This window comes from Trachurus trachurus (genome assembly GCF_905171665.1).
Source record: "Trachurus trachurus genome assembly, chromosome: 17".
Lineage (NCBI taxonomy): Eukaryota > Metazoa > Chordata > Actinopteri > Carangiformes > Carangidae > Trachurus > Trachurus trachurus.
In genome coordinates this window covers 30,455,923-30,470,524 of record NC_139900.1, presented here as the reverse complement: position 1 = coordinate 30,470,524, position 14,602 = coordinate 30,455,923, and the positions used below count along the sequence as shown (strand labels likewise).

The following is a 14,602-nucleotide window of genomic DNA, read 5'->3' as shown; positions in this document are numbered from 1 at the left end:
TTTTTTTTTTTGCTCTACAAGTATGACACTGACGTCACATAGCTGGTAAGCCTGTAAAAATGTCAGCTGACGGTTGTTTATGGGTGCTGTGTCTGCCCGTTTTGAAGGAACCCCTTGTTGACACTCACATGTAGTATTAGCATCAGCATTACAGTGTGCGTATAGTGTGTTGGCCATGGACACAGGACAGTGAGTTACAGCCTATCTGCCCCCAGCACTGATCATTAACAGTTCTAACACACTGGGATATTACAGTTTGTTTTACTGCTCCCATCAACAACCATGCAGGGCCATAGACATGTGTTATTGAATTCATATAATGTGAGTTATTAGGCCGTACATCTTGAGCGTCCATATTGCCAGATCTGTCCCGTGTGGTCCTGGAGGGAATAGAGTAGCGGAGGAGATCATATTGGTTAATAAGCGGCTGTGCCATAACCTGTCCGCAGAAAAAATCAACAAAAATAAAAGGTCATTATTATTGTCATTATCATTACTAGTGTTATTACTGTTGTTATCACCAGCCCCGGACTCCCTGTACACCCACCTGAACATTCTCATACACCTGGTGCAGATAGCCTACACGATGTTCGAAACAATAAATAATGAGGTTACTTTTAGCACAGAGTTTTATCAGCCAATGAAAGTAATGAGATTAAGCTAGTAAAAAAAAAAAAAAAAAACATAATTCTTGAGCCCACTCCAGTGAATCAGAGGCATGTGGATAAGTGGAGAGAACAGGCTTAGATGAGAAGCAGTGTAAGTAATAAAACCAGCCACAGACCAAGTGATGCAGCCCCCACCGTTTCCATTGGTGTGTTCATTCTCTTTAAAAAATAGGATCAATTCCAGTCTCAGGAATTGCTATTCTTATACCTGCAGGCCTAGCAGAGGAGTTTAAAAGAAAATAGGACCCCACCTGGAACAATTTAATCCTCTAACTATTTCCAACAAAAGAAGCGGTGCTGCATCATGTACCTCGTGGGCCAGTTGTTGCAAACTTTACCCAACTCTGGCCTTTCCCGAGTAATGGAAAAGTAGATGAATGTCCGTGGAAACCAAAATGACTTTTTCTTCATTAAGTTAGATATAGATTGTCTTACTGGCATGTAAGCTGTAACAAAGGAAAATCGTCCCAGCTGTGTGTAAGGAAGTCTTACTGCCATTTCTCAAACACAACATCTTGCATTGAGGGATTAATTCTGAATAGCACTAGGAATCAACTTGTCTCTACTTATGTATATGTGAAGGAAGAAAGCAAGACAAACAGGGCGGCACATCAGGAATTGGGTGGTGGATTAGGGTGCAACAGTGTGGTTTGATGTTTAATCACTCCTTACGCGTAAGCTGTTCTGAGGGGGATAGAAAGGCTTTTCAGTAAGCTTTAATGGCAGTGGGTTGTCTTCCTGGTGAATCTCGCCTCTGTTGGCATAACACACTGTGAACCTGCATTTTTTTTGTTTGCCTGAGAGGTTCCAGTGAAGCAGAATGATAGGACAGCACAGACCAAACATAGCACCTCACTTCTCTCCCTCTCATCTGTCTCTCTCGCTCTCTCTCTCTCTCTGGGTTGGCGAGGGTGACTCAGGTGGAGGCACCATGATTGCGTGCATTTTTGAAGCTTAAAAGCCCACTTCACAACTGTGTAGATGCGCTGTCAGCCCCTAGCCTGAAAGCATTGTGTAATTAGGGAACAATTACCCTGTTTAGTAACAGATCAGGCAGCTTTTGTGACATTCAAAGTAAAAAAAAAAACTAGACAAATGGAAACAGCAGGGAAACGGCACATCACTCACTATAAAAGGGTCGTGATTAAAAGCCCGACTGATTGTTTTCCTTGAGATACATGCAGAGACCACACGACAGCACCGGGAGCTGTCGACAGCGATTCACATGTTTGTGCCACCTGCTTGTTTGCGACCACCGCTGTCGATGTCACTGTGACCCTGACGAACACCGCTATCACTGCGAGGCGACAGACTATTCCCACGAGTCCTCGTGTTAAAAACCCAAGGTCTGGAAACGTTTCCGCAGGCGGCCTTTCCAAATGGAGACAGATTTGTACATGGCCATGCTTGTGGTTTGCTGTTATACTGCAGACAAACTGAGGACAGATGTGTTTGGAGTCATTTTCACCCTCTCCTCTCCTCCTACTCCCCCATGATCCTCCACCCCCCCCCCCCCCCCCCCCCTCCAGTTCCCCTAATCTGGGAGTCATTGTGTCTGTAATAAAGCACAGCTGCACAGATCCTTCTCTGAACCCACTCAGTTCAGCTGATTACATGGGAGTAAGAGGGCTCTCCTCTCTCAGAGTCCAGTCACACTGCCATGCTCCCCACATGGTAATGCTCTACTGTTCCCTTAACACACATAATGCATGTGAGAGGAGACACTTCCTTGTGCTGGACTGATGCCAAGACTAATTGTTCACACCTGATGTTGCATTTTCACTGGGGAGCCTTTACAGTGCAGGGACTGTAATATCCATTTCTGTCGGTGATGTTTCACACAGATCTTGCTCACATAAGGGAAATCATGAGAGTTCTTCATCTACGCCGTATGAACCGTTCACTGTGGCGGCTCTTTAGATTGCAGTGGTGCATTCACATTCCCCAACTTTATATAGGACATTTGGAGTAGAAAACTTTTTTTTTTTTTTGAATTATCGAATAGTTTGTGTAGTTTTAATGCCCCTCACACTGAATTATGCGAAGGCGAGACTCCAATGCAATATGTCAATTTGTCGGGGTGGATTGTGTTAAATTGCTTCTGCTCAGAAATAAAAAAGAAGCCATGCATATGAAAGTGGCCGGGCCCTAATAGAGAGATGTCTCTCTCTTACAAATTGATGCCACGTTGAGCATCAGAGACTGAACCTTTTGCATTCAAGACAAAATAAAAAATAAAAAACAGTAACAGGGATCAATAACGACTCTGAGTTGTGCACAAGATGCCTGTATCACAACACGGCAGCTTTCATCCGAATCAGATAAACAAGTTCTCAAAGTCTACATAATGGCAACGTTCAAAAGAAAGCTTTTAAATAGACTCTTTGTGTGTTGCACGTATACAAGTTTGTGCCATCAATTTGAAAATGATTCATTCAGCCTTAAGATACAGAAATTAATTGCTTTGCACAGATGGATGTTAGACTTCCATCCATCCATAGAAACAACCTGCCTCCTCCCCCTTTTCTGTTCCATGCAGTTGATCTCCTTTGAGCTCTAACTGTGTGTGGGGGAGGGTCAGGCAGGTCAAAGTAGGTTAGTAGCAAGATGCATTCGGTATTTCAGTTGTAGTTTGATAGCTCCAGGAACCAGCGCAGTACAAAGGGATAAGCTCGGCTGACACATTAAGACGCCGTTTGTAAATTCATACAAACGCATGCTTTCCTCTCCTCTGTTTGCTTTCTTCGAGTGGAGCGGCACATAACAAGCTGTCATGTGTCTGAAAGGCTGCGTATGTGTTAGATATGAAAGCTTCTGAGAGGAACATTGGTCTTGTCTTTAATCTTCCTTCTGTGTGTTTTTTCGTCCTTTTCTTTAAGCAGAAGCTAATTGTGTTTCAAGAAGAATTTGACACGTATTGATTCAAACATGCAATGGCAAACGCGCACACCCTGTGTATTGGCAGCTGCCCTAATCCGTCTCTTTGAAGAGGCTTTATTTTCCTTGTTGTCACTGTTTTGACAATGCACTATTTTTTTCCTACATTTTCTTTTCACCCCAACCTTTCAGAGGAAGCAGGTTTCTACACCCAGTGACTCAAAAGCCTTCGCTTTTCCCATATGTTGGTTTGTTTTGCTCATAGCAATAGGTTAAAGAGAGAGGTTTTCAAGAGTCTCGTGATGTGTGGCATAAGGCAAGAGAGCAAAAAGGAGATGGTTGATAGCTGACTGTAACAGTCTACCCACCACAATGACTCATTTGCCTTGTTTAGCTTGAAAAAGAAGCACTTAAAGCATTAGACTGTGTTTTCCCCTTGTCTTCCTCCTCTTTCTTTAATATATTTTTTTTCTGTGAAAATAATCATTCTTTTTCTTCCACCTTCAACTAGGAAAATTCCAATTGATTACCATCATAACTGAACATAGATTTGTACAACATATAGATGTTTGTGTAAGTGGTAAGGCAGAACATACAGTATATGGTTTGTGCGTGTGCGCAAATGGCTCACTAAATCATTTCTCCTTTATTTTCGAGAGAGATGCTGAAGCAGCCCCAATCTTACAGTAGAACAGTCTTCTCCAGAGGCTGTCAGCCTCAGCTTCCTTTGTCTGCCGCTTTGTTTCTCAGCCAAAGAGGATTCACATGCCTTCTCCTTGTTTCTCCCCGTGCCCCATCTTTTCCAAAGGAAAAGGCAGAGAAGCTGGAATTCCATTAGCTTTGTTCTCGAAAACTCGGTGTGAACTTGTGTCTGTGCTACACATGACATAATGGCCCCAGAACTGGTCCCAGATCCCCATGCATTCGTCTACAGCTTTTATTTTACATCTAATGTTGTAGGTGAGTGCATCCCCTTTTCCTTTTTTTACAGACACTCTCTGTTGAATAAAATCCCTCACTTTCTGAATCTGGCTCAAATTGCTGCACTCTTATGTTTTGAGCACACAGTTGGATAAAGGGAAACCATATGAGTGTGTGTATGCGCATGCATCCACGTGTGCGTGTAAAGAAAAAAAAGTGAGCAGAAATGGCATGTTTGTGTGTGTGGTTAGGTTTGTAATTGGATGCAGTGGACCGTATCAGTCTTTACCTGAGCTAGTCATTTGCATGGGTTTGATTGACAACTGAGCTATGGAAAGCAGGCACAAGTATTATTCCTTACGAAGGCAGAGAGGCTGCACAAATCATGCCTTTTTCATGAGCTATCACTGTCTTGTTAATTAGTACAGAGTCATCATCATTAAGAAAATGGTTGAATTGCTATTTGCATACACGTACATCCACTCTATTCAGCCACGGTCCATCCGCTGGAGTGGTTGAGTTTATATTGGCAGATTAGATCTCAGCTCAAGATACACACAGTGGGAGGTTTCTGCGAATTTGCTCAAGTCATCAAACTTAATGTACTCACAAGAATCATAAACACAAGTCCACCTTAACAACTCACAGCCAGGCTGAGGAAGGAGAATCATTAGGGATGCATCACTCAAGAACAGCCTGAAGACACCGAGGCAACACTAAAGAGAGATAGAATTAACTAAAAAAAAAACTAAACTTCCTTTGTGTGTCATGTGTACTGCGCCTCCTCCAAACACAGAAATAACACTAACTTCCTATTTTACATCTTTTTTCTAATATTTTTCTCATGAATGTTTTTTTTTAACACCTACTGCAATAGGCTGCCTTGACTACCAGTCACTTGTGAATGTGTGAATATGACTCACTAAACAGACAGAAGGAAGTGGTGCATGCAACTCCGACTTTTATTCATCTTATTCTGTCTTTTCTCCTTGACGAGCACATAACGCTCCTGCCTTTGTGTTTGTTCTGGCTGGCCATTCTTGTGGCTTATTCAGGACCATCTAATAAGAGACGTCTTTTAAATGTGGTGAGGCGAGCAAGACGGCTACATTTATTACTAAACGGGGAGCATTGGAGGCTGTGCAGGATTAGTATGTGCCTCACAGCCATAGCACAGGGTGTGTCACATAGGAAGAGAAGGCGTCTACTGCCGTCACGCATGGTGGTTATTGTTATATACGATGGCTGGAGGTTCTTCCTCCCAGCATTAAATGAATTCCGTGTCAAGCAATGACACAAGAGGTTAGACAATTTGTCAGAATTTAATCACATCCTAATACACAACCATGCTAATTTCATCAGAATTGATAACGTACAAATTGCATCCTTGGTGGTCAATCTCCCGGGAAATGGCTTTGTCTACTCGACATTAATTTGCACAACCTTTGTCTAGTGCAAATCAAAGTTTTAATGAACTGTACAGTTTGTTGTCTCCCACTCGATGTCCTGTCTGTCTTTTAAGTGTGTTGGAAGATGGCCAATGTGGAATCTTATATTTGCAAAGATGCAGTGTTTTTTTTTAGGAAAACGTATTTATCTATTCAGTATCATCCCATGTGCACTCCTGTAGCATAATAATCAATTTGTGTGCCAAAATGTGGCTGAATGCACAGCTTCCGTTTTGTTCTTCCTTCACGGCATGAATAATAAACATATCAGTGGTCGGGATCTGATCAATGCAGTGTGTTTCCACACACGGTACCGAAGCATGCAGGGTTTTAGAAGAGGGTGGTGGTGGCGGCTCAACTGGTGTTTTGAGCGTTTCTGTCTGGCACCAGTCATCTTCAACCACACAGACGCCAGCAGTTCAGCAGTGATAACAGTTCTGCTCTCATTCTCAGTAAGTGAGTATCTTGTTACACACCAACCTTAAGTGATTGTTGATATAATTTCCATAAACATGCTCTTCTGACTCAGTTAAAAAGGGAGAGACGCCGTGCCAATGCTGAGCCATAGCACTGGCGGGCAGCGTTTTGACGGATAATATTTACTACAGCCGGAGACAGAGGAGCTGGAGAGCACACCCTAACTATGCATGATTTTAACACTATTAGTTTTCCACTCGGTGAAAGCCGAATGAGACATTGACATCATTGCATAAGTCACCTATTCTGTTTTTTTCCACTAAAAGCTCTGTCTCTCCGGAACAATGGCTGGTACAGCTCTGGCCAGGGAGATATATTATGTTTCTCCTCTCAGCAACAAATCAGACACAGGAACCGCTCTGCTGGTGTGATTAAAAAAAAAAAAAAAAAAAAATCTTAGAGGACTCAGTGAACATGCCAGCAGAGGTTACCTCAACACTGGCCACAGCCTCCTTCTTTGTCTCTTTGATTTTCATGATGGTATTTTGACAGAAATGATCAAGGAGAAGAACTAAATAGCTTTGAGTCTGTGCTTTCGAGATCAAAAGGACCTAATAATGTCACATTACAGGTTTCACTGAGGCAGTTTTAGTGCACGGCCCTCGTGATCAGCCTCTTCAGAAAATATCAGCTCGCAACCAGGGGGCATGGGGGCTCCCGGTGATCCGCTGATGAAGCCATTATAGCTGCTTTGCTTTTATACTTGTCTGTAACTCAGAGTACGTGTAAGAAAAAAATCCTATACCATCAGTTCTTTCATCTAATCCACGACAGTCGTTTATTGCACGCTTTTAACCTAGAAATGTGTAAAGGCAGTGAAATGGATGTGGTTTTCTTACTTATAAAAATATTCCAGTTTCTGAGTGAATCTGGCTGCGTAATATTTCTGTAAGTGGCTTTGTTTTCATGATCGCAGTAGAACTGAAAGTGATTAATATCCAGCGTTTAATATTTATGGTCATTTTTTTCCACCCACACAAAGCCTCGAACATGAGTTAACTTTATGTCTGGATGAAAGTGCCCGAGACGTTGTAGCGCTGCAGCAGCAGCACCACGGCACAGCAAAAAGATGGATGTGTGGTGCGGTGGAGCATTTACTAAAATGTGTATTACTGTGGTGTGCGGTCAGAGAATGACCCAGTAATACAGGAACAACTAAAAGTGATGCATGTGGACACCTTAAATGGCTTATTATTCACAATCTTCTAAAAGGCATCTCGGTGTCTCGACCTGCCTCTGGCCTCCAACCTCGCAGCTCGCTTTATTTTATTCCTACCTGCTCCTGTTCCTCATCTCCATCCCTGGCTTCTTCGCCTCGATAATCATTAAGGGCTATGCAGAACGGACAAAGTGACCAACTCCTGCAGTTCTAAGGTGAATAATCACATATAGAGCAATTAAAACCCACTGACCTTTCAAGAGAAGACACAAGGATGTCAAAGAATATCTGTTATGGGTGTGAAGCTGAACACTTCATTTCATAGCACCCTGATTTACATGTGAGAGTCTGTGCCAGCTGGGCGTTGTAGACTGCAGACTTCAAGATTTAGAGGCAGGAAGCTTTGTTGGTATAATTATGGTGACATTTACCTAGCACTAAACACTATTATAGTCTTCTAATTTCAAGTTTACTCCTTTTAAATTATTGTCCTCTAAACTTGAAGGAGAAAGGACTGAAAAATATTGGTAAGCTTTTTTTTTCCGCCCTCCTTTTTCCCACTTCTTTGAATCAGTACAGCATTTCAGATTTTAGCTGTTTCATTTACCAGTATATTAATGAAGGGCTTTTCATAATGAGCTTCACCTGTAAGCATTTGCAGGAGGTCACAGAGCTCTGCTGAAAGACATAAAGAGCGAGCGTGTTTGACATCCTGGTAATGTGGTCAGTTTAATACCCCACTTAAACCTCTGTATCAAGCCGCTCGTCTCAATAACTCGCAGAACAAAGTCCCAGTAGCTATGTGCTGATAACTGCAGAAGGATGTAGCTTAGCCTTATCAGCTCTTGGCTCCAGTGACACAGTAATCCACACAATGCTCGGCTGTCATTGTACTGGAAAACACAGAATCATTTCATTTACCCAACAAAGGCCCAAGAATAATTGTGATGTCCCCCTGTGCTCTCCCCCTTCACTACTAAGCCATTGAGATTGCGAATTTTCAAAGGCCAAATATTACTTATTCAAAAGAGCCGAGCTGTCAAGACGCATTTTTTTTTCTTCACAGGGAAACCTGTTTTGCCACCGGAATAAGAGGCTCTAACTGAATGTCGGTTTATGAAGATCACAGCAGTCGGTTGCGTTGGGTTAGCTGTTTGCTACGAACCCAGCAGGTATCTGCAAAGCAAGAAGTTGATGTGTCGGCACGGGACAGCCAGTGGAGAGGGTGATGGTAGCTTCCTTGAGGCTAATCGTTTCTGAGACACAACATAAAGCCTTTTGTGCTCAACAGTAACGGGGAGAAGCTTTGACACTGAAGAAAATGGAGGTGACTCTTGGACTGGTGGGGAGTCTGCGTACCTTGTAATTGTCCTTTGAATACAATAGTTGTGAAGGAGGGAGGGAGGGGGGGTCCTGTATCCTGGGAGAGCAAATGACCATGTGCTAATGTAAATGTAAGTGTTGCAAGAAAAGAAAGAATACATCAAAATGAAAGAAACTAGTTTCCCTCTCCTAAGGGCCAGTTTGTTAGATCAAGGCAGCTTAAAAGTCTCTGTGTTTGAGATTGAGTAAGCTCATATGGCTCTAGCCGCTTACACATCCATGGTGCTTATGTTTCTCAGTGTGTGTACCAATGTGGGTATGTGTGATAAGGGAAGGTAGTATCAATATGTTTGTAGAGGGCCTCTTCATAATTCTCTAATTGAAGCAGCAGTCTTAGGAAGAAAAAAATAGCTCCAACAATATGCATAAACTGCACAAAGCAAGTGCTGGGGGAATGGTCACTGCAATCAAGCTAGGAAAATGAGCCAGCTGCTTGTTAAACGTGTTTATGCTCTGATGCAATTCCTCTTTAGTTTTCTTAATTGCTCGAGACACTGAACAGAGTCCAAACATTGCATGTTTTTTTCATGCAAATCCCCTACATATTTTAGGAGCAGCTATAAATGCATGGAATGCTTTGCGCGTTTGAAGTGCAGTGCCTTAGTAAAACGCCTTCAAGGGCTTCAGTCTGGTGAAAGGGAGTATCATCATTCCCAGATCCAAGCTTCAGCTGAAAACTGTTTACTTTCTCTGAAGAATGCCCGATTTCCTAAAAACAGAAACATACCTCCATCTCATCTCTGCATCTCAGCCTCTGTGGATAAACGGACATTCAGAGATGTCATGATTCAGATGAGTGATGGAACGTTCATCAAATACTAAGATTGACCCTCAGATTTATTGACATAAGTCCTGACAGAATTAAATGTAGTTTAAGATCCTAGATTTAAGATGTGCATGGTTTACTTTATATTTGTAATAAAATTGAAAAAAAAATGTATTGGTTTGCATCACATCAGACAGTTAGATTCCACCGAAAGATATACGTACGAAAATATCTTCGCATTTGAAGCATCTGCTTGAAAATGGCGATAATTGTGAAAAATAGGTTGTAATAAGTTGCATAATGGTGTTTGTTTACTTACCAGCCTTGAAGCTGTGAGTAGGCATTTATAATAATAGCATCACACAAAAAAATTCGGCTGGAAAGGAAAAAAAATACGTATGCATGCATGCACAATTACACATAGCAAGCAGTCATCTTCTGAAAGAGGGGGAAAAAAAACATTAGTGTATTGTGCTTTTAGCAGTTTGTGCAATAATTGGGCAATTAGAATATGCTGTGAAGGATATTTTTGTGGTTGGGCACCAAGTGTGTACACTGTTGACCTTGATTTAGCATATTCTCCCCAGTTTGGGACGGGATTAGAATTTCATATCACAGCAGTTTGAATTGAGGTACCAGAGTACAAGCTCCACTGGGGCTTAACAGGATCTTATAAACAGTGGTGCTGGCATGGATGTCTCACACAGCACATTCAGCTGGAGCCTCCGCTTCATATTGCATTGTCTCATCGTCAGTGCAGGCCACTGTACTAAACCTGGTCACATTCATTTGTGAATAATGCATTTTGTCAGGGGTGTTGTATCGTTTGCCAGGGTAGGGGTGGGTGGGAGTGTGTGGTGGTGGGGGTGGGTGTATCATGGTGGGGGGGGGGGTTACCACTGGGGTATTTGCCTGGGTCTGCATTTATCCGCAGCTACTGATGAAACACCTATGCTGAGTATTTCTCAACTGTCAGTGACCCCACTTCTCAGAAATGAATGACGGTATATTGGGATGATCTCACATGAGAGGTTTCTGTCTTGTCACATTTAGAGGGACTTTCAGCCCGCTCATTTGCAGCCACTGTATTTGACAGGCAGGCGTAAAAAGCTGAGATTGTGGAACATTTTCTTTTCCGTCTGTGCGGTCACAGAGTCGGCATTCCATGTTCCAAATTAAATGTATCTCTCTCTGCCGCTACCCTATCTCTCTCTCTCTCTAACTATTTGTGTCTGTCTGAGTTAGAGTTATCACGTGATGAGGCAGACAATAGCGAGGCACTCTGGCACTACGGAGAGGTTAGCCGGGGTTTTTGTGTTGCTTGTCAGTGAGGGGGGGCATCTAAGCCGTGAATAGGATCATTGAGTCGGAGATAATTTTGGGCCCCGGTGCAGGGCATTAGTTGGACAGGCCTTTCTGCTGACAGGCCTGTTTCTCCCTCTCTCTCTCTCTCCCCTTCTTTTTTTTTTTTTTAACCCCAACCCCCAATTCCCCTCTGCTGCATCGGCATTTCTGTCCAAACCAAAGGCCTTTATCGTTGTGCCCATGACGACATGTCTGATAGGGTGTGGCAGCCAAGATCTCTTCTAGCCCCATACCTTGGGGAGCCAATACATCTAGATATAGATAAGTCGAAGCAGCCAGGTTTTAAGCTAAGCCACACTCCACATTTCTGTGGTTTTATAAGCCACCAGAGTCTGTCTGATAAATGAATAGGCACATTGCTGGACATTCCTATTCATTATCATTGGAAATGGTGGTGCCTGCAGGGAGTTTTTGTTGCGATTGCCGTGGAGGCTGACTGGTGAAGGGTCTCTCCGAGGTGTCCTGATGGCTAAATTTCAGACAGTGTTAAAGAGCTGGAGCTCTGCTCAACGAGAGGCTTAGGCTAAAATAACCCACATGGGGAACACTGCTGTCAAGTGCCCAACTACACACACACACACACACTTGCAAAAATGTATAGTCAAAAGTGCCAGCAGGACAGAAAATGAAAACACATGGGCTGCAGCTTGGAGGGGCAGAAAGGCAATATGTCAGAATCCAAAATTTGGCAGCGATTGTTACATTACCGGTGTCCAGTTACGACGTATTGACAAAATGCTTACTGGAATGCCCTAAATACAATGAGGGAGGAGGAACAGGCCAAAGTAGTACAGATGGAAGAATGCAGCCGTAGACAAAACCATCAGACAGTTCCTTTTAATCATTACAGCTCCCCACGCTCGGCCCTGCCAGCAACATATATTTTAACTAAGACTAATTTAAATCATCAGCAGTGTTTATTTTCAGCATATTATGAAGTGCAATTTCCTTGAACCCAAAGTGATGTCTTAGATTTGTCTGTTTTTGCCGTTTACAGTAAATACTACAGTAATGTTTAATTTACAAAGGTCTATAAACCCCAACAGCAGCAAATTGTGGTCTTTGAAGAGCTGGAACGATTTCTTTCAATTGAGTCATCCACTGATTGTTCCAGCCCCACCTAGATTTGCTGGATTACAGTGCGTGGTTTCCTTAATCCAAGCAAACGAATCACAAATGGTGTCGGTGAGACTTTGCCCACCAGCAACATTGTGAAGCTTAAATCTATGGACTTTTCTTCCTGCTGTACTGTGAGTTATTTTGACAGTCCCATGCTCTGTATTCTAGCTCTGTCTGAGTATCTGCTGACTTGGACTGGCTAGGTTGATTGCCTCAAGGCTTTGAGTTTACAGGTGGCTGGCTTTGAGGCAAAGGAAGTCGGAAAGAGAAAGTCATCTATCTGATGTCAGCTTTGCCAGGCTCAAAGAGAAAAAAAAAACTAATTGGTCAATGGTAATTGAACAGGAGCACCCAGGAAGGAGAAGGTCAATATCAAATGTATTCCAGTATAGAAGAAAGATATTGTCATCTTCTGTCTTCATTATTGGAACCGCCGTCTCCCTGGCAATGCCACTTCACCTTGTAGGCAATATTTAGATGAATAGTAATTCTTCAAGGAAGAAAGGCTCCAGATTGCACTGCTGCTTTCTTCTTTTGTCAGTGTTTAAACATTTTACCAGGCTGAAATGGGATGCAGCACAAGGTCCTTGCAGAAATTTGTTCTCCTTGTTTGGGTTTTGATAAAGTACAGTAACATTGCATTTCCGTTCATCAGGATGAATACATTGTGAATTCACTGCATGCCAATTTCCAAACTCTCCCAAGCCAACCTCATATTTTTTTCTGTCTGTCCCTCTATTCAAAAACACTAGTTTGCTGTGGTATGTGGGTTTTGCCACTCTTTTCTCACATTCATTTCAACAATAGTCTTTTGCCATTCCTTTCCAGCTGTTCAGCCACTATGCCTTCTATTTGCTCAGGTACATCGTTGGTGGTGCTGAAACCAAGGGTCTGAAACCATTTGCCCCGTTAGTTGTTACAAGCAGCAAGAAAAAGTGTCAAATTCACCCCTGTCATCATTTAAGAGATTTATTAGTTGGTAGGTTGTGGTGCACTTTGGTAGAATTGATTGCAAATGCGTGGGCGATAATATTAAATTATGCCTTGGGGTAAATGTATGACTTCCTTTAGACCCCAAGCTGATCTACTGCATCCTCTCCTCCAAGCCCAGAGGAACTCGATGCACTCAGACTGCAGATGATCCTCTGAAGACATCAGTGGGTCCCCAAGGTAGCAGCACAAAGGAAGATTAGGCACCCTTCTTCAAGGCTTTTGTTAAGTAATTCCACATCTGCTTTAATAATTCAAAGCGGCACCAGCAGAGCCTCCACACAAACAATATATGGTAACGTTGTGATCTCTGAGGCCGGGAGGAATTTTTTATCTTTTCCCTTTATGCTGTTTTGTGTGCTATAAACATGAGGTGGGCCTGCCAGGGAAACATATCCATACAAAAGGATGACACAGTTAGCCTCGTAGGTGCTGAAGTATGTTTGTGTGTGTGTGTGTGTGTGTGTAGTGTACATGTTTGAGCCACGCAGGTTGTGCTCCACTGTCACTCACTTGTAACACGAACCGGTGTTGTACCACTGCCACTGAGGCACCGGTGGGACTCGAGCCCCCATGAGCAGCCTGTCTGCAGTATCTGTATGTGCGCATGGTTTTTTCGGTGTGTTTTCCGTGTGAACACGCCGATGAAATAAACATCACACGCACTTACTTCTGTCTCTCGAGGTGCTGAGGATAGGTAGTCATCCGTGGAAGCCATCCCTGTACGTCATGGGGGACAAAGCTGGCATGCAATGGCCTTAGCTGGATAGGAAATAAGACTTATCTATCTGAATTTAACATCTTTGTACAGTACACACTGCATGTAACTTCTCAAACCCAAACACACAGAGTCATTTAGACAGTCTAATATACACGTCAGGTTTTAAATGTATGTTTAGGGTTTTTCGGACTCTACTTAATAGCCCTTAAGGGGAACTCATCCCTTTTTTCTTTAGTTTTCTCTCTGACTCTCTCCTCCACTGCACCTGTTTTCAGCAATACCTTAGGGGCACAGCTTGAAGTGAATAATGTATGAGCGGGAAGGAGAATCAGAAAACCTTTGTGGACCTTCTGTCTGTCTCTCTGTCTGGCGGGCTGGCAGTCTGTCGGTTTCCCACCCCCTTTGTTTATGTATCTATTTTTTCCCCCCTAAGTTTCTCTCTCCCTGGTAATTTTTAACTTAAATCCATCTCTCTCTCTCTTGCAGTGAGGTTTCTCGACTGTGGCCGAGGTGGCGCGCTGCGGTTTGAATGCAGTAGCCCCTCTGACTTCCGGATAGAGGCCGACGGTGTCGTTTACGCTGCCAGGAGCCTTCTGCACTCTACACTCCCGGTGTCTCCGTTGCTGATCAAGGCCAGCGACTCCACCACGCTGCAGCAATGGGTGACCCAAGTCAGGCTGATACCCTCCGCTCAATCAAGCCAGCAGG

The 14,602-nt window shown here is 43.2% G+C and overlaps 1 protein-coding gene across 1 annotated transcript in view; it reads left to right on the top strand.

The window, feature by feature from the left end:
- The window catches only part of cdh2 (cadherin 2, type 1, N-cadherin (neuronal)), a 61,678-nt gene that overhangs the window by 22,367 nt on the left and 24,709 nt on the right, over positions 1-14,602 (top strand). Inside the window, exon 3 of the mRNA XM_083991607.1 lies at positions 14,381-14,601. Within this exon, the coding sequence (XP_083847733.1) occupies positions 14,381-14,601 (221 nt within the window). The remainder of the gene's footprint in view (positions 1-14,380; position 14,602) is intronic.